Consider the following 17,154-nt stretch of genomic DNA (forward strand, 5'->3'; position numbering starts at 1 on the left):
ACTCCACATCATAATTTTTCAACCATCAATTTTAATAATTTTTCATCTTTAATGATCTAGACCTCAACATTTTCGGTAGGTGAATATTTTATGCAGCATATCAGACATTACAGTAATTATTTTTTACAAATCTTATAAATTGACAAATGATGTACGTTACAAATCGCAGTGCTTCTATATTTACATGAATTGCCTGGACAGCAAATTGCGTTTCAATACACCTAAACGCCGAGCTTCATCGTTTATAATAAACTCTGCTTCAGGCTCAGGTTCTGCCATGTAATGTTCAATTCCATCCAAGAAGTCGTTTCTTTCGATACATAAATTATGTATCACGCAGCATGATAGTATAAATTTCGATGTCTTTAAAACACCCCACATATCTGTTCTTATTAGTTGCCTGAATCTTTGCTTTAAAAGCCCGAAAGCATTTTCGATTAAAACTCTTGTTGAACAGAATCGCCTGTTATATTCTCTTTGTTAAATTTCCGTAATCCCGGATCGGTGTCATCAGATTTTCACATATCGGATAAGCAGAATCTCCGAGTATATGAAAATCTGGGCCCATTGATAGCACGGTAGGGCGAATAAATGACAAAGTAAATACTCTCGCGTCATGAATTTGACCATTTTCTCGCGGAAGCGCAAGATAAACAGCGTTCGAGCGTAGTTACCCCTCCGATACTTTTTTTCGAGAAAATCCAATTACACGTCACATTTCTTTCGTGTTCGTACGCATAGTATGTTTTTTTCAGATTTTTAGACTTGAATTTGACCATTTTGTGCATACACGCAAGATAAACAGCGTTCGAGGGTAGTTACCCCCGCCACTATCGTTTTTTGGAAAAATCCAAAAACAGGCCAATTTTCTTTTGTATTCATACGCAATATATATTTCTTTTCAGATTTTGAGACTTAAATTTAACAATTTTTTCCATAAATGTGATTATATTTAGGGCTGGCTCACCCTCTTGATTTTTTTTTTCTTTTTGAGCAAATTACATTTTTCATTTTTCTTCATGGCATGAGAAAACTTTTTCAGTTGTATCGGTTAAAGAATATTATGTTCTTGTGGGTGTGTTGCGAATAGCCTTGAGGAGTATGAGTAAACGTAGGTTTTCTTTCAAAGGGACTTGGTCTGTCGGGTGTTTCTCACAATCGGGAGAGAAAATGGCACGAGTACCGAACCGATGATTGAGGTTTCCCTGATCGTTTCCCTCTTTTTCCGCACAGAAAATAAATTAGTACAAAAAGAAAACACAGAACGGAAGTATCCGAACAAATTAATCATAGATTAGAAAACCGTGAATTATAACGAGGATGTATCCCGAGGAAAGCCGCTAATAACCGGTTGGAAAAAAAATACCGAAGTGCGTGACTGCCTTGTTTGGTTTCCTCGTCAGGACTGTTTTAGTATTGCCGAGTCGTCAAGGAGCCGGTCCTACTAGACTAAGAGGGGAAAACCGAAAAGAATAACCGCCGTAATGACAGTGTTGCTACCGAGCCAAATGTTTCGCTGTTTTAAATTGAATATTACTCGAATTAATAGTTCCGATCCGTAACATTCCCCCCGCACTTTATCACGACTGTGATAAAGTATCAGAGGAATCGATTGGTAAAATACTGAGCTTGGTGACTGGCCGCGTAAGCGTTGTTGTAGTCGTGCGAAGTTCGACGACTCTTACGAGGCCATCTGAACCCGGAAAGACTCGAGTGACTCGAGCCAGAGGCCATTGAGATGGCGGAAACCGTTCATCCGTTATCAGGACCAGCGATCCGACCTTAATCTCCGTAGATGGATGCCGCCACTTGGAGATGGCTTGGAAGCGTTGTATACATTCTCGAGACCATCTTTTCCAGAAGAGTTGAATCCTTGATTGGATGAGTTGACACCTTGTCAACCGATTGATATTGTCCGAGCTACAGTCTGGCTCCGGAACCGTGATGAGCGATTCTCCGATCAGAAAATGACCAGGAGTGAGAGCCGCAAGGTCCTCTGGGTCGTCCGACATAGGGCAGAGAGGCCGAGAGTTTAAAATGGCCTCGATCTGGACCAGGAGGGTTGTAAATTCCTCATAGGTAAGGATCGAGTCCCCGATGATCCGTTTGAGATGGTGCTTTACCGATTTGACTGCAGCTTCCCATTTTCCGCCGAAATGAGGAGCCGCCGCCGGGTTGAAGATCCATGTTGTACCGTGGGATGCGAGGGAAGCCGATAGTTGGTTGTTCTCTGCTGAGGCTTGCTCGAAGAGTCTCCGAAGTTGTTCATCCGCTCCTACGAGTGTTGTGCCTCTGTCGCTTTAAAGTGTCGCACAGATTCCGCGTCGACCCGTGAACCGTTTATAAGCAGCGACGAAAGCCTCCGACGTATAATCCGTAACGAGTTCCAGATGTGCCGCCGAAGTAGAAAAGCACACAAATACCGCGATGTACCCTTTGTATGATTTCGCCGCTCTTCCTCGCCACGTTTTGATTGTGAACGGCCCGGCGTAGTCCACACCCGAATGGAGACGGTGTAATCCTTGAGGCCGGAAGCTGTGCCATTAATTGGCGCGCTCGTATTCCGCGTTGCCGTACACACACTATGCATTTGTATATGCGAGCGCGTACCGACGGGCGTCCGCCGATTATCCAATATCTCTCATGTGTACACGCGAGAGTAAGTTGGGTTCCGCCGTGAAGAGTCCGCTTGTGCACGTCCTCGACGATGAGGTCTGTGAACCTTGATGTCCGGGGAAGTATTGCCGGTTGTTTTTCTTCGTACGAAAGGTTCGAGAATTTTAATCTCCCCCCGATCCGAAGAATTCCTTGTTGATCCACGAAAGGCGTTAGTCGAGAAATTGGATCCGATGTTGGTACGTTGAGGCCGTCCTGAAGCGCCTTTAATAACTCCCCCGTAGAATTGGTTTTGTATGGCCTTGATCCAGAATATTCGAGCCTCCTCGAGTTCTTGTGTATCGAGAACTGAGGTTTCGTAAATTTTCTCCCGACGTAGCCGCCTGATAGCGCGTTTTACCGTTGCTGTTACTTGGAGCAACTTTGAGAGTCTCGAGTATCGCTCGAGAAGATCCCAAACCGATGCCTTGATAGTGTGTGCCGAGAGGGCGGAGTGACGTGGAGGGTTTGTTTGAGCCTCCGGCGCCTCCTCCGCAGTGACGTCACCCGAGGATTTTGACCAAAACGATGGTTGCTCGACCAACCATGACGGGCTCGTCCACCAAAGGGGGTGATTCTTCAGATCCGAGGGCGAGATACCCCTTGAGGCGCAATCCGCCGGATTTTCTTTCCCCCCTACGTGACACCACTGTCCTTGAGGGATAATTTCTTGAATTTTTGCTACCCGATTCCGCACAAACTCCTTCCACCTCGAGGGATGGCTGAAGACCTATGCGAGAGTAACCGATGAGTCCGTCCAGCAGTAGAGTTGTATCGTCTTTACTTCCAGCATTCGTTGGGCGTATGCCATCAATTTAGAAAGCATCAGTGCAGCCGTGAGCTCTAGCCGCGCGATGACGGTTTTCTTGATGGGCGTGACCTTCGTCTTGGCGCAGACCAGTGAAACCGTCGTGGGTTGTCCTTGATGTTCCGTCCTGATGTATACTACGGCACTCATCGCGGCTGCCGATGCGTCCGAGAACCCGTGCAAATGGAAAACCGTGTCCAAGGAAGTGATCTGTAACCAGCGAGGGATAATAATATTGTTTAACTGTGCGAGTTCCGTGCGGAACTCGAGCCACCTTATGACAACGTCCGATGGAAGTGGATCATCCCAGCCGACCTTGAAGAGCCACAGTTCCTGCATAAGGATCTTCGCTCGTATAATTACCGGCGAAATGAACCCGAGGGGATCGTAAACTTGAGATACCTCCGATAACACCGACCGTTTTGTAAAGGTAGGTGAGGCGAATACCTTAGCCTTGAAGCGAAGACTATCTGAGGCAGGATGCCAGCACATGCCAAGCACGCTTACAGCTTCATCGTCAAATTGAGTCGTGGCGTCGGGGCTAGGCTGAAGACCCAACTCGTTGAGAATTTCCGGAAAATTTGAGTTCCATTTTTGCAATGGAAAGCCGCCCGCGTTGCATATTCCAATAAGGTCGAGGATTACTGCCTTGATGTCGTCCCTTGTGTCTGAACCGCCGAAGATATCGTCGACATAACGACCCTGAGTTAGGGATGGTACCGCGAGGGGGAACCGATGTCCTTCGTCCTCCGTCAGTTATTGAAGAACCCGGAGGAAAAGCCATGGAGCGCACGTCATCCCGTACGTAACCATTTTCAACCGAAATGTTACGAAGTTCTCGTCCTCGTCCGACCACAATATACGCTGGTAATCCCAGTCGTCCTGAATTACCTTGATCTGACGGAACATCTTTACGATATCCGTTCCGAAGATCCAGCGCGATCGCCGTAACCAAATCAAGACATCCGAAGCGTCAACCTGCAGTTTGCCGCCCGCATGAAGTATCTCGTTAATAGATACGCCTGAAGATGTTCGGCACGATCCGTTGAATACAACTCGGAGTTCAGTTGTGACGCGATCTTCCTTGAGGACGCCAAGATGGGGGAGATATATCGCCGCCGATGTTTCCGAGTGGTCAGAGACCGCCTCCATGTGGCCCAAAGATTCATATTCCTTGATGAACTCCCTGTACAGCTGCCGATATGACGCGTCCGTCGACAACCGCTTTGCTACTCGTCGAAGGCAACGTAGAGCCATCGGCTTACTCTCTCCGAGCAACGAGGTTGATTCCTTGAATGGTAACCGAACGATATAACGACCAGTGGACTCCCTTGAGTGAGTGTCCTTGAAATGCTGCTCGCATATCAAATCGTCCGGATTTGTTTCCGCTCCTGCTGTCGATGGGATTTCTTCCTGAATCCAATACCGTTGTCATATCTGGCTGAGGTCTTCATCCTCTGAGACGAACTGTTGCATCCACCGGGCCGGAGATAACCCAACCGAGTTTTGTTTGCTGTGCGATGAGACCGTGTGAATCCGACTTGACGATTTGAGGCTCGATGATTTTGCAGTAAGCGTCCGCTCCGATTAATGCGTCGATTGGTCCTTGATAAAGAAATTTTGAGTCCGAAAGGGGTAAATTGTTGAAAAAATCGCGTTTGATGGTTTCCGATGGAAATGATGGCAGGATGATGGTGAGTCGCTTGAGAATGTAGGCGTGAATTGTAACCGAGTCGTCAGTTAACAACGACTGGATTCTCAAAGAAACTACTCCCCTTGTTGGACCCGTGTTGAATCCTCCGATGCCAATGATTGAAACAGCCGCTGCTTTTCGTTGTAAGCGAAGATCATTCACCACCCGCTCTGAGATGAACGAGAGTTCAGAACCAGGATAGATCAGTAGTCTGACCGCCTGTGAAAGTCCTTGATCGTCGTTGAAAGCCGTTGCACGAGCAGTCGCCAGTAAAACTGCTTGTGGGAAATCTTCCGAGTTGAGGGAAGATTGCGCAGCGTCCTTCTTGCTGAACGCTCGCTGCCCGTGGTTCGATGTCCTTGATGGTTGAGGAGGGGGAGAGGTTTCCGAGACCTTGAGACTTCCCTCCTTCACATCTGTTTTGGAAGAATATCCTTTTAAGTTCTTCCTGTGCCCGAATAGAGTTAATCCGCCGACCGAGAGGAGAACGTCTATCCCCTGGTGGTTAGTCCTGCTTACCGGATGTCGAGGGTTGGCCCGATGTTGCCGCCGCCGTCCTTGTGGCCAGAGCCGCCTTTGTCCGATCCCCTGGAGACCCTTGATGAATGAGGGAATGATGTTTTCCCTCACATTTCTGGCACTGTTTTACCGAACGGCACGAGTTTGCTTCGTGGGGGCTGAGGCAGTTATAGCAGAGCCTACTTTTCTCCACCAAACTTCGTCTGTCAGCAGGGGTCATCGAGAGAAAACGAGCGCAAATCGTGATATAGTGCTTGCCGTTACAGCATGAGCACGTATATTTATCCGATGACGGTTGCGCCTTGTCGTTGTTACCTTAGACCGTTCCCGAGGCCGTGTGCGTATAACTCGTTCGTTTCGTTGCGTTCGCGGGAGTCTTCGATGGAGCCGTCTCCCGTTCGAAGTTCTGAAGGGCCCGGGCCCGTGCCACGATAAACTCGAGAAATTCCGTAAGTGAAGGAACCTCGAGCCTTGATCCGAGTCGTACTTCCCACGCTTCTCTTGTATTAGGGTCGAGAATTCGCGTGAGTACGTGGACGACGATACAATCCCAGTGCACAACTGGGAGCCCTAGCGCCTTGAGCGCATCGAGCACTTCCTTGGTCGTCGATACGAGCGCAAGGAGTCCTTGAGCCGATTTCCGAGGCAGAGATGTGCGCCCGAGGAGTCTATTTAAGACCGATACGTTGGACAGAAGACTCGCAGCCTCATCCTTGAGCGCGCTCTTGAGACGGACAAGCTTCTCTACCTTGCTGATGTCCTCGCGGTTGCCAACCAAACTGAGGAAAAGATCAGAAAATGATTTCCATTCCGAATATTTACCGGAGAAAGTTGGAAGAGGAATTCGAGGAAGGGAGCCTTGAGACGTGTGGTTATCAGGTGCCGAGTTCCGGTTCACCCTGGCCTTCAATTCCGAAAGGAGTTTCTTCGTATTTGAGTAGATGTCCGACGCCGAGTCGTAGGTGTCGTACACGACGTAAGGCGAAGAGAGAAATTCCAGCATACAGTTCTCCGTTATCTTTTCGTGGGTAACACGAAAGGATTTCCACTGATCCTCGATAAGGCTGAGGCTCGTCTCAACGTTGCTGAGTGTAATCGAGTCGATTGGTTGCTCGGAATATGCTTTCGCGTCGTTGAGCACACGTTCCATCACTTGCATCCGTCCGTTTTGCGTGATGACCCGAAACTGCAACACACTCGATATCGACCGAGGATCTTCCTTTGGGGAAGCCGACCGAGGAGGGGAGCCCGAGCGCTCTACCGTTTTCTTAACCGAAGGAACCTTGAGTTTGTCCTTGTCCGTGGTCGGCGGGACTGTTTTTTCCGTCCCCTCCCGAGGGGCAGTCGGGCATTCGCTCAGTGTTACGGCCGGAGTAAGGGCTGCGGGATCGTCCTCACAGTCCGCCCACAAGGACTCTCCGCCCGTCTTGGGTTTCGTACCGTCCGCCATTTTCCGGATAAATTAAACCGAAATTAAACCGAACTGAGGATTGGAATGAGAGACCGAACTCTGCACTTCCGATTGTACGAAAAACCGATAGTCAGTGCACTCGCGAGAGGATTGTCCGTTCAAACGCGAGGAAAACCGCGTTTCTTCGAAAAATTCAAATTCGAAGCTCGAGGAATGTCCGATCCCTTGCCGAGTATAGATTAAACGAATACGAGAGAGAAAGGTAACCCGTGGTACAGTAAACTCACTCGAAACCGATCGCGAAATTCATCTGTCACAACAACGTTTTGTTTTGATCGTTCGCGGCACTCACTGACTCGAAGGTAAGAAGGTTTGAACCCGTTCCGATGATAATTGCCCTTGCGACTTACCGACTGACTCCCTGGATACCGACCGATGGAGAAACTGACCGCGTTATCGACCGTGATCCTCAAGAGTGAGAGAGAGAGAGTCCGATTCACTCGAGGAATGCTGAGAGCACGTGTGCCGGCGAGTTTGTGTAGCTCGTTCAGCGTGCGCGCACTCTTCGTAAACACGGTTGACCTTATCAAGTGTCGTCTTCGAGCGACACAAAGACCGAGAGTCTAAACCCGATAAATAATGTTCAATGTTCGAGGACGCACCTTTTTCTGTCGATTCTCACTGTCCGTTATATTACCCGGGAGGAGCCCGAATTCTCGCCACGAGGCACACCACAATTCTCCAAGTTTTCTCACGTTTTCTCACACAAAAATCCGGCTCGAAGAACCAAATGTTGCGAATAGCCTTGAGGAGTATGAGTAAACGTAGGTTTTCTTTCGAAGGGACTTGGTCCGTCGGGTGTTTCTCACAATCGGGAGAGAAAATGGCACGAGTACCGAACCGATGATTGAGGTTTCCGTGATCGTTTCCCTCTTTTTCCGAACAGAAAATAAATTAGCACAAAAAGAAAACACAGAACGGAAGTACCCGAACAAATTAATCATAGATTATAAAACCGTGAATTATAACGAGGATGTATCCCGAGGAAAGCCGCTAATAACCGGTTGGAAAAGAAATACCGAAGTGCGTGACTGCCTTGTTTGGTTTCCTCGTCAGGACTGTTCTAGTATTGCCGAGTCGTCAAGGAGCCAGTCATACTAGACTAAGAGGGGGAAACCGAAAAGAATAACCGCCGTAATGACAGTGTTGCTACCGAGCCAAATGTTTCGCTGTTTTAAATTGAATATCACTCGAATTAATAGTTCCGATCCGTAACAGGGTGAAACTGCCAGATCGCCCCTTGACATGCCTCACTTTGAAGGGTGCTTTCACCCCCTTGAAGTGTTTCATGGCCGATAAAAAAAATACGCGTCGCTTAGTTTTTAGTCTACTATAACATATTACAAAAGAAATCAAATCGGAGAGTTCGGGCTGGGATACCTTCCTTGTGAGTTATCTCATCTTAAAGTACTTCATCTCTTTAATCATTGAATTTTTTCACTCATAATTTGTTTATTATTGATTTCAGGTGAAAAATTCATAGAAAAAAGTTATAGATAATTGTATAATCTAAAAAAATGCTTTTGACAACATTTTTGTGAGCCTCACGGTTACGGAGATATATCAAACAAAAAAAAAAAAATACACCCTCATTTCAAGATGGCGGTCGAATGACAATATCCCCCAACCCAATAACTCGCTTTCACACTCACAGCTGACCTCTCTATGATACAAAAAAAAAAAAAAAAAATTGCTGCTCACTCACAAGGCATGGTCAAATCACCGATTGACCGGACTATGAGCCAAGTTCCAGAATTGGCTGTTATCGTCGTTGAGTACTTTCGCTAGTGATGCTAGGAAGAAGACGCTGAACGTGCCATCGAGATCCATGACCACCCGTTGACCGAACCTCGTCGACACTCTTCGGATGCTCGTCACTCGATACGATCTGAAGATTTCCAAGTCTGCTAGTTTCTTTGTTTCAATACAGCGTTCCACTTATTCGACTTTGTTAATTATAGTGAAATCCATTTTGATATTTTTTCAAATTTCTTAACTTAATCTTCATTCAAAATTTGAACGTCTTAACTTTTTCATTACTCGGTTCAGCTCAAACTTTTGATGAATATCTTGTTTCAATTCTCACATGTTTTTAAAGAACACGTCAATTTGCTCTTGTAGTTCTACTTGTTTTAAGGTTCTCTTCATTAGAGGACAATCAATGCAAGACGTATGTTTTGACTTGAATTTCTGACGTTATAACTATATTTTTTCTTCCATGCATATGTTACAATCTTTCGAATTCAATGTTTGCCGATCGTGGACCTCTAGACATCATGTCAAAACTTGTAAGTCGATTCCGCAGACTGCTCGTCTTCTTCAATTTCACGATACGTGAACTAAGTAGGTAGGTGTGGATCCAAAACCTTCTGAAATTCACCAATTGCAGATCGACGCTGACCTCTTCGAGAACTATTTGCTCGCAGAAATCCGAACCGTTATTTGCCAAGTGAAATTCGAGGAATGTTTCATTGCACGCTAATAAATGCAGGCTTTCCCGTGAACTCTTTGCCGGCAGATATACGAACTGCTTTCTCATTCCAAATTTTGAGAATTCCTCATCGCTCACCGATCAATTCAGCATCATGAGAAATTTTTGTCTCCAGAAATTCGAATTGTTTGTCTTTCCTGATTTCGTGGTCACTGCTGACAATACCAAAACTGTTTTTCAACTGAAATTTCGAGTATTCGTTAAGTCATTACACCCCTCTATCCCCACTCTCGAAGAAAAGACGATGATGCCACCATTCCCCTCTGCCCTCCTAATCCTCACCCTCGAACAAAATGTCGGTATAATATTAGTAACGGACTCTGTATCCACAATCCGCTTTGCGCCTACTAATGCCGCGAAAATTCGAAACCACAGCATCCTCGGCTCTACCAGTTTACTAGACCTACTATACCCGCAATCTCCTGTCTCCTGAACCTCGTAAAGAATACATTGAACTGACCCGACAACCTCAAAAACTATCTCCCCCCTCCCATAGCCTAGCCTTGCAGTGTCATTGGCTAGCAGCGTTGACTCACGTTCCTTCTGGATGGATTACTGACTCTATCGTTCCACCAATGCAGCTGCTTTGCCGCAGTAAATATTGTGCACCATGTTGTCTCAAACCAACCACCGGCTTTATGAACAACGATGTTTGTCATTGCCTTATGTTTACATGTATCTGCTAGTTAAGACTTTACATTATCACATACTAAGCACGTAAGACGACTTTAACCGACCATATACAAGGTCGCGGTATGTAGGTACACTTGGGGACAATGAATCTGAGATGGCTAATTTTTTATACTCGACAGTTATGTTGGCAACATAAGAGAAACCTACAGCGCCATAGTCAGCTGAAAGCGATACAAACTCAATATCAATACACTCAACATAATCCATGACCGCCGAATCTAACCTTGCAATACCGCGGGGATAATGACTTATATTATGTTTATTGAGATTGAGTTTGTTTCGCGCTCGGCCCACTATGACGCTGTAGGTTTCTCTATGTTGCCAAAATAACTGTCTACTGTAAAAAATTAACCGTCTCAGATTCATTCTTCCCAAGTGTACATAACGAACTAATAGAATGGTTCATACGCCTACCACAAACTAGTAGAATTAACGTATTCATGTTGTTTTACCTACATCAAATAAAGCAAATTCTTCACATCCCCTCTTTGTCTGACAGCCTTAAGTAATATTATAAACTAGAAGTGAATAATTCACCCGCTACAATGTACGATGCTTCAATGTACATCTTTATCACTTATGACATATACTATATCGTTCACAACCAGCTTGTGAAAACCAATATACACGCAACTCATGCGCCCAAGCGTCAACCACTTTCCAGTCGCGCGCCACCGCGGACAACACCCACTACGTCACGCGCGCCGCTAACGCCACCCACGCAGCCACGCGTGACCCGCAATCGGCTCGCGTGACCCGCAATCAGCTCGCGTGGTTTCCCGCTGTCAAAGTGGAGCCGCGGCTGGGATATGAGACCAACGATCTCACCCATCGTCAGGACAACTTCGGTCTCACCGACATTGAGCCAAAAACTGCACCCAAGGTTTACCATCACGTTGCACCTCCAGTACGCTACATTCACTCGACAGCACGCAGGTTTTTTTGGATTACTGCATGACGGAATCATCCACTCTGGCGCCAGCCAGCTCAACCAAAGGGACAGGCTCCTATAACCCTCCAGCTCTTGGGTAATACACCCCTTGGACTTCTCTTCAAGGCCTCTGACCAGGCCACCCAGCATACTACTCTCTCTCTGGGACGTCCGACGAGCCAGAATAACTTCGCCGAGATTCAACCGCACCATTCCAGCGGCGCTGTCCCCATTCGTGGCGTCACCACCCACTTACACTACAGTGGCGACTCAGACAACACAGTCATAGCGTTTTCGAGTGAACACTCCAGATCCCCTCTCAGAACGCTCTGAGAGCAGTTCCCCCACTCTTGGAATTCTGTCCGAGCGATCTCGGAGCGATCTCGCCACGGTCTTACATATTACGTATATGTCTTACATACGGCCATTTTGTTATCTCAAGCATCATATTTTTCTGTTTTTCATAAGAATTTGATATTGATACTGTACATCAAAATTAATAGTGGATATCCAATAAAAATAACACAACATGAGCGAACAAAAAAAAAAGAAACTTCCATTTGTGTTCAGGAGGATTGTGTTAGATGACGACGAGGCAGGTATTGAAACAGATGCCGGCGTGTTATGCGAGGTTATGATAAATGGTAAGAGGGTACAAAAATGTATTTCTTTTTATGAAATTTGCAGAATACTATAAAATGATAAATTTATTAATGCAATTCATGACCATTACACTCATTTATTCTTGCCCATAGGTACAAAAAACATCTCATATGTTCCCAAAAGTTTTCTGTCAAGCCTGGGTATTGAACTGCCTAAGAACTTGCACGGTGAGTTTTTGGAAAACTGTAAAAAAATTTTTATCTTATAACGATGACAAATACATGAATGACAGTCGTTTTTTTATAGATAAAGAAAATTGCTCGTCCAAAACAGTTGATACTTCCGGGGATAACCTAGAACGTGACGTTAGTATACAAGCATCTGGCAGCACGACTGCTATTCGGACTGTTTCGCATGTATTGCTGCCAACGTTCAATAGCTCCAATGCTACTGTGAAGTGGGATGACCATGATACCAAAATGATGCTCGATCTGTACGCCGAAAACTTGAACCACGTTGGACCATTCAAAAAGTTCAAAACAAAAAAAAAGATGTGGGAACACATTGCGGTTGACATTTCAACAACCTTCAGTAAATATGTAAATGGTCAACAATGCGAGTCACGATTTAAAACTGTAAGGAATCGTAAAGGTTTAGCTGTTACTCATAACAAGCAGTCAGGCAACGACGCGAAGGTTGTGCCGTACCAGCAGGAAATGGACAACATCAGAAGTATAGACGACAGTGTTCAGCCTGAAGTTCTTGTGTCTGTGGGTAACACCCGCGTATTGAAACAAAAACGAAAAGAAGATGCTGCAAGAGGTGGAACTAAAAAAAAAAAACAAGATCCTCTGCTCGCTATGTATGTTGAATTGCAAGAAAAAAAAGAAGAAAACAAAGAACGTCGGCATCAAGAGAAAATGAAAATCTTCACGGAATATTGTCTGAAGAAGCAAAGTGAATAAAACTGATATTTACAGAAAATTAACTGGTTGCACTGGCGTGCACCAAGTGCAGTTTCATCCTTTTCTGCCATAGACTTTTGAAAAATATGATAATATACTCTGTGTGCACCAGTGCAACCAGTCGAATTAGCTATTATAATATTACGTATGATCATCACATTAATATTATATTTTTTTGTTATATCCTTCAAATTTATTTGTTATATTATTAGTTCAAACTTAAAAAATGTGATATTTACTCCCAACCTGTTAAAATAAGTCTCATCCAAAGTATCACAAACAAATATCACTGGATACATTATCAATTCTCACTTTAAAAAATATCCAAAAAAGGGCCAAGCTCAAATTAAATTGCAGGAATTGCAGTGATACTTGTTTGCGGTATTTTGATTTTGAACATTAAGAGATGTGGCCTCGACAAATATTCGAACCGAGCTTTGTTGCACGACAAACTTACTTCAGGTTAGAATAATCAAACCAGTGAGATTATTTATCGGTATCATGTCACGTCAATGTTGTGATAATGTATCCTGTGATATTTGTTTGTGATGTTTTCTTATCATTCGTTATAATGTTTGATAAGGTTAATTTTTTAGTCAAAAAATATAAGCAACGACAAGGTTTTATAAAATGTATTTTTATTTCTGTTAATTGACTCCACATCATAATTTTTCAACCATCAATTTTAATAATTTTTCATCTTTAATGATCTAGACCTCAACATTTTCGGTAGGTGAATATTTTATGCAGCATATCAGACATTACAGTAATTATTTTTTACAAATCTTATAAATTGACAAATGATGTACGTTACAAATCGCAGTGCTTCTATATTTACATGAATTGCCTGGACAGCAAATTGCGTTTCAATACACCTAAACGCCGAGCTTCATCGTTTATAATAAACTCTGCTTCAGGCTCAGGTTCTGCCATGTAATGTTCAATTCCATCCAAGAAGTCGTTTCTTTCGATACATAAATTATGTATCACGCAGCATGATAGTATAAATTTCGATGTCTTTAAAACACCCCACATATCTGTTCTTATTAGTTGCCTGAATCTTTGCTTTAAAAGCCCGAAAGCATTTTCGATTAAAACTCTTGTTGAACAGAATCGCCTGTTATATTCTCTTTGTTAAATTTCCGTAATCCCGGATCGGTGTCATCAGATTTTCACATATCGGATAAGCAGAATCTCCGAGTATATGAAAATCTGGGCCCATTGATAGCACGGTAGGGCGAATAAATGACAAAGTAAATACTCTCGCGTCATGAATTTTTCCTGGTATTCCAGTAAACACATCAAGGAACTTCTTCTTCGCATCGCATATTCCTTGCAAAGTCAATGCCGTTGTATCGTGACGATTAACGTAGGTCGACTTAATTTTATGTGCGGGTGTACGGATGTTTATAAACGTACCATCAATGCATCCGCATACTCCTGGATATCCTGCAATCTGAAATTTATATGTATTGTGAAACTCGTTCTCATTGCTGCCCCTAATTATACCTGGGTGAAAATATTCCCTAGAATCTGGAAAAAATTTTCCAGAATATTTCAGACCAATGCAGAGGAGATGTGTTTTAACATGTTAGTCAAATATTCGCTACCTTACCTCCTCAAATTCCTCACAAATGTCTTGTTTCTCCTGCAAGGTACGAGGAAATCTGATAACCAGTGGACCCAATTCATCTGTTAAATAAGTCGTTACACTTTCTATCATTGCGTGCGCTGTTGACAAACTCAAACCAAAGAGTTTAGCTACAATGCGGTAAACAGATTTGTTACCTGCAAACCTATTAAGTCAAAAAAATTAATAAGTCATCGCAAAACAAAAAACAAAGTATCATTAATTATCACTCACCATAAATAACATAGAAAATACTCTTCAGCAGTTTTTATTCTCACACCACCGAAAGGTGGTCCTTTGGGATAATGTTCGCTCTGTTCGAATAAAGCTATTAAATAATTGCAAGTTTCTCGCGACACTCTGAAATGACTTTTGAACTGTAAAAAAGAAAACAATTGTAGTTCAAGCATCCAACTTCCTTGGAATTCAATAGTTCAATAAATAAAGATATTGTGAGGTTATGTACGTACTTGTTTATCGTTATAGTGGTTAACAACGTCAGCGATGTAATTTTGGATGCGCGGAATTTTTCGTCTTCTATTGGCGATATTCCGCAATAATAAAATATCATCTTCATCATCGGAATTCTCTGACGAAAATAACTCCTCGATTATTCGCACTTCATGAACTGGCTCTGCCATACTTGTTTTGCTCGAACCGCTCTGACCCCTGCTTTCCGAGCAGATTTTTGTTCATAGACCAATCAAAATTTAGTATTTCAACCGTCACTCGAACATGCGGTCGCTACACTCAACCTGCTCGGTTTTCACTCGAACACAAAACTCGCTCCTGGAGTGCTCTGAGAGCGTTCACTCGAAAACGCTATCAGATAGTGAGTGGGAATCGTCACAACCAATGACCAGACCTGAGAATCGCCGTCCTCCTACGCCGCCTAGTTCACCGGAGAGCCACTGCACGCCGCCACCAAGCACCACACCTATCAGTCGCCCCTCCTCTTCACTTCAGCCTCCACCGCGATACCAGAGGACCACGACGACCCCTTCTATCACGTGGAAACCAAATATTAAATAACTTGTACATATTTAAAATAAATGAATAAATAAGGTATATTATTCAACTTCAAATCTCATCTTTGACTCAACAGCGATCAACACCTTCCAAGCGGCTCGGTCGAAAAAACTAGCAACAACTAGCGAACATATATCATCTGCTAAAACAATATCATTTTTTAATTATGTATCACCAACTTCTGACGATATGTATGTTTTGTTTATGTATCAATATCTGTAATATATTACAACCACATTTTTGACATCTGTATTACGTAACCGTATAATTCCATAACCGTACACCTTTAAACGTCCAAATATATTTTGTTCATTGATCGATAATTACAACATATTATAACTACAATTCCGAAGATATTTGTATCAGCAGAATAACACACCTACTAGTATAAGAACCCTAACACTCACCCAATCACCATTATACAATTCCGACGAGAACATTATGTAATAAAATTAGCTTACCTCGTGATGGATGATTTGGAAACTGATTGTATCAACAAATTAACTTTCACGCCACCATTTCATTATAGATATGCGGATGACATTCTTACAGCGGTACCTAGAAATTGTGTAATATGTGATACATGTGTTTAATAGTTACCACAATAGTTTACAATTTACTTCCAAGACCAAGGTTGATAATAAGATTAACTTTTTAGATGTTCCACTGATTAACAACTCTTATATCAGTGGAACAAACTGCTACCAAAAACGGACTTGGTCGCCGAGGTGCTTGAATTTTAACTTATATCAACTTACATCTTAAGACAACAAGGGAGGCCTTGTTGAAGAACGATTATCCAGTGTACTTATTGAATAAAACTATAAAGTCTTAATATTGCAAAATCCACGGAATTACTAACAGCTCGCTAGTTCACGTTGATAACAATAATCTGTCGAGCTTTATTAGAATGCCGTATGTTGCTGGGTTATTTGAGTCTTTAAATCGTACGTTTAAGAAGTAGAAGGTACAATGTGTTGGAAAGAGTTTGAGGGACGTCCACTTACTATTTGAATCAGTTAAAGACTTGCTACTTTAGAATAAGCACTCTAACGTAGTTTATAAGATCTCATGCAGAGCTTGCAACAAACCGTACATTGATCAAACTAGAAAACATCTTGCAGTAAGATTAAACGAACATAACAACATCAAAGATGCTGAAGCCTGTGACACAAGCGTCATCTAAACATGTAGTACGATTTGATCAATCGTTTGATTTCGACAATGTGAAGATTCTGCATAAAGAACCGCGTTACTATAATGGAAATGTGCAATATTGTAAGTCATACCGACTCTATAAATCTCAGGCAAGATGTTAAAAGCTAAGCGATACCTATGTGAAGCTCTTCACCGATGCTAGTCTCAAGGATAAGTTACTGACAGTTTGTTTAGCGAATTGATTGTTTCTGATTTTCATTCCTGCTCTCCCGGTTCATCTTCCTCCTTGCTTTCTTATGGTGCCACCTCCTGGACACAGGTTTGCCGGCCTTGATATATTTGTTACGGTGATTAACTAATTACTGATGGAGGTGTGGATGAGGAAAAGAAATAAAGTTCGGATTGATCCGGTTCCAAACAAATTTAATTCGATTATGTCCTCTCTTTGGTTTAATCTAAATGTACTCGCAATATAAGTCAGGTTAGTGGAACTTCTTTTTGATTGTGG

General features: G+C 43.4%; 3 protein-coding genes across 4 annotated transcripts in view; 2 read left to right on the forward strand and 1 right to left on the reverse strand.

Annotated features, from left to right (window-relative positions):
* The window catches only part of LOC124300690 (glutamate receptor ionotropic, NMDA 2B), a 1,918,249-nt gene that overhangs the window by 192,318 nt on the left and 1,708,777 nt on the right, over positions 1-17,154 (forward strand). The gene's annotated exons all lie outside the window — the stretch shown is intronic.
* On the reverse strand, positions 66-15,286 carry LOC124300697 (putative nuclease HARBI1). Of its 2 annotated transcripts, none has more exons than XM_046755023.1 (5): positions 14,930-15,286; positions 14,715-14,836; positions 14,445-14,625; positions 14,106-14,285; positions 66-622 (listed from the first exon to the last, which is right to left on the reverse strand). In XM_046755023.1, the coding sequence occupies exons 1-5, from the start codon at positions 15,098-15,100 to the stop codon at positions 467-469; spliced, it is 810 nt and encodes a 269-aa protein (XP_046610979.1). In that variant the 5' UTR covers positions 15,101-15,286; the 3' UTR covers positions 66-466. The 2 variants fall into 2 exon arrangements, with proteins under 2 accessions (XP_046610979.1, XP_046610978.1); XM_046755022.1 differs by having other exon boundaries at positions 66-558; positions 14,042-14,285; positions 14,930-15,285.
* On the forward strand, positions 11,557-13,469 carry LOC124300696 (uncharacterized). The gene is made up of 3 exons (XM_046755021.1): positions 11,557-11,905; positions 12,017-12,091; positions 12,171-13,469. Exons 1-3 carry the CDS (start codon positions 11,791-11,793, stop codon positions 12,827-12,829), a joined length of 849 nt encoding a protein of 282 aa, XP_046610977.1. The 5' UTR covers positions 11,557-11,790; the 3' UTR covers positions 12,830-13,469.

Source organism: Neodiprion virginianus, chromosome 3 (genome assembly GCF_021901495.1).
Source record: "Neodiprion virginianus isolate iyNeoVirg1 chromosome 3, iyNeoVirg1.1, whole genome shotgun sequence".
Classification (NCBI taxonomy): domain Eukaryota; kingdom Metazoa; phylum Arthropoda; class Insecta; order Hymenoptera; family Diprionidae; genus Neodiprion; species Neodiprion virginianus.

What these genes read in the sequence shown, in the direction of transcription:
- LOC124300696 (XM_046755021.1), top strand. Translation starts at nt 11,791, where the DNA reads ATGAGCGAACAAAAAAAAAAGAAACTTCCATTTGTGTTCAGGAGGATT. An exon ending in ATGCGAGGTTATGATAAATG is followed by an intron (nt 11,906 to 12,016) that starts GTAAGAGGGTAC and finishes TCTTGCCCATAG; the next exon opens with GTACAAAAAACATCTCATAT. An exon ending in ACTGCCTAAGAACTTGCACG is followed by an intron (nt 12,092 to 12,170) that starts GTGAGTTTTTGG and finishes GTTTTTTTATAG; the next exon opens with ATAAAGAAAATTGCTCGTCC.
- LOC124300697 (XM_046755023.1), bottom strand. Translation starts at nt 15,100, where the DNA reads ATGGCAGAGCCAGTTCATGAAGTGCGAATAATCGAGGAGTTATTTTCG. An exon ending in TTTGTGAGGAATTTGAGGAG is followed by an intron (nt 14,286 to 14,444) that starts GTAAGGTAGCGA and finishes TATAAATTTCAG; the next exon opens with ATTGCAGGATATCCAGGAGT. An exon ending in TTACTGGAATACCAGGAAAA is followed by an intron (nt 623 to 14,105) that starts ATTCATGACGCG and finishes GAAAATGGTCAA; the next exon opens with ATTCATGACGCGAGAGTATT.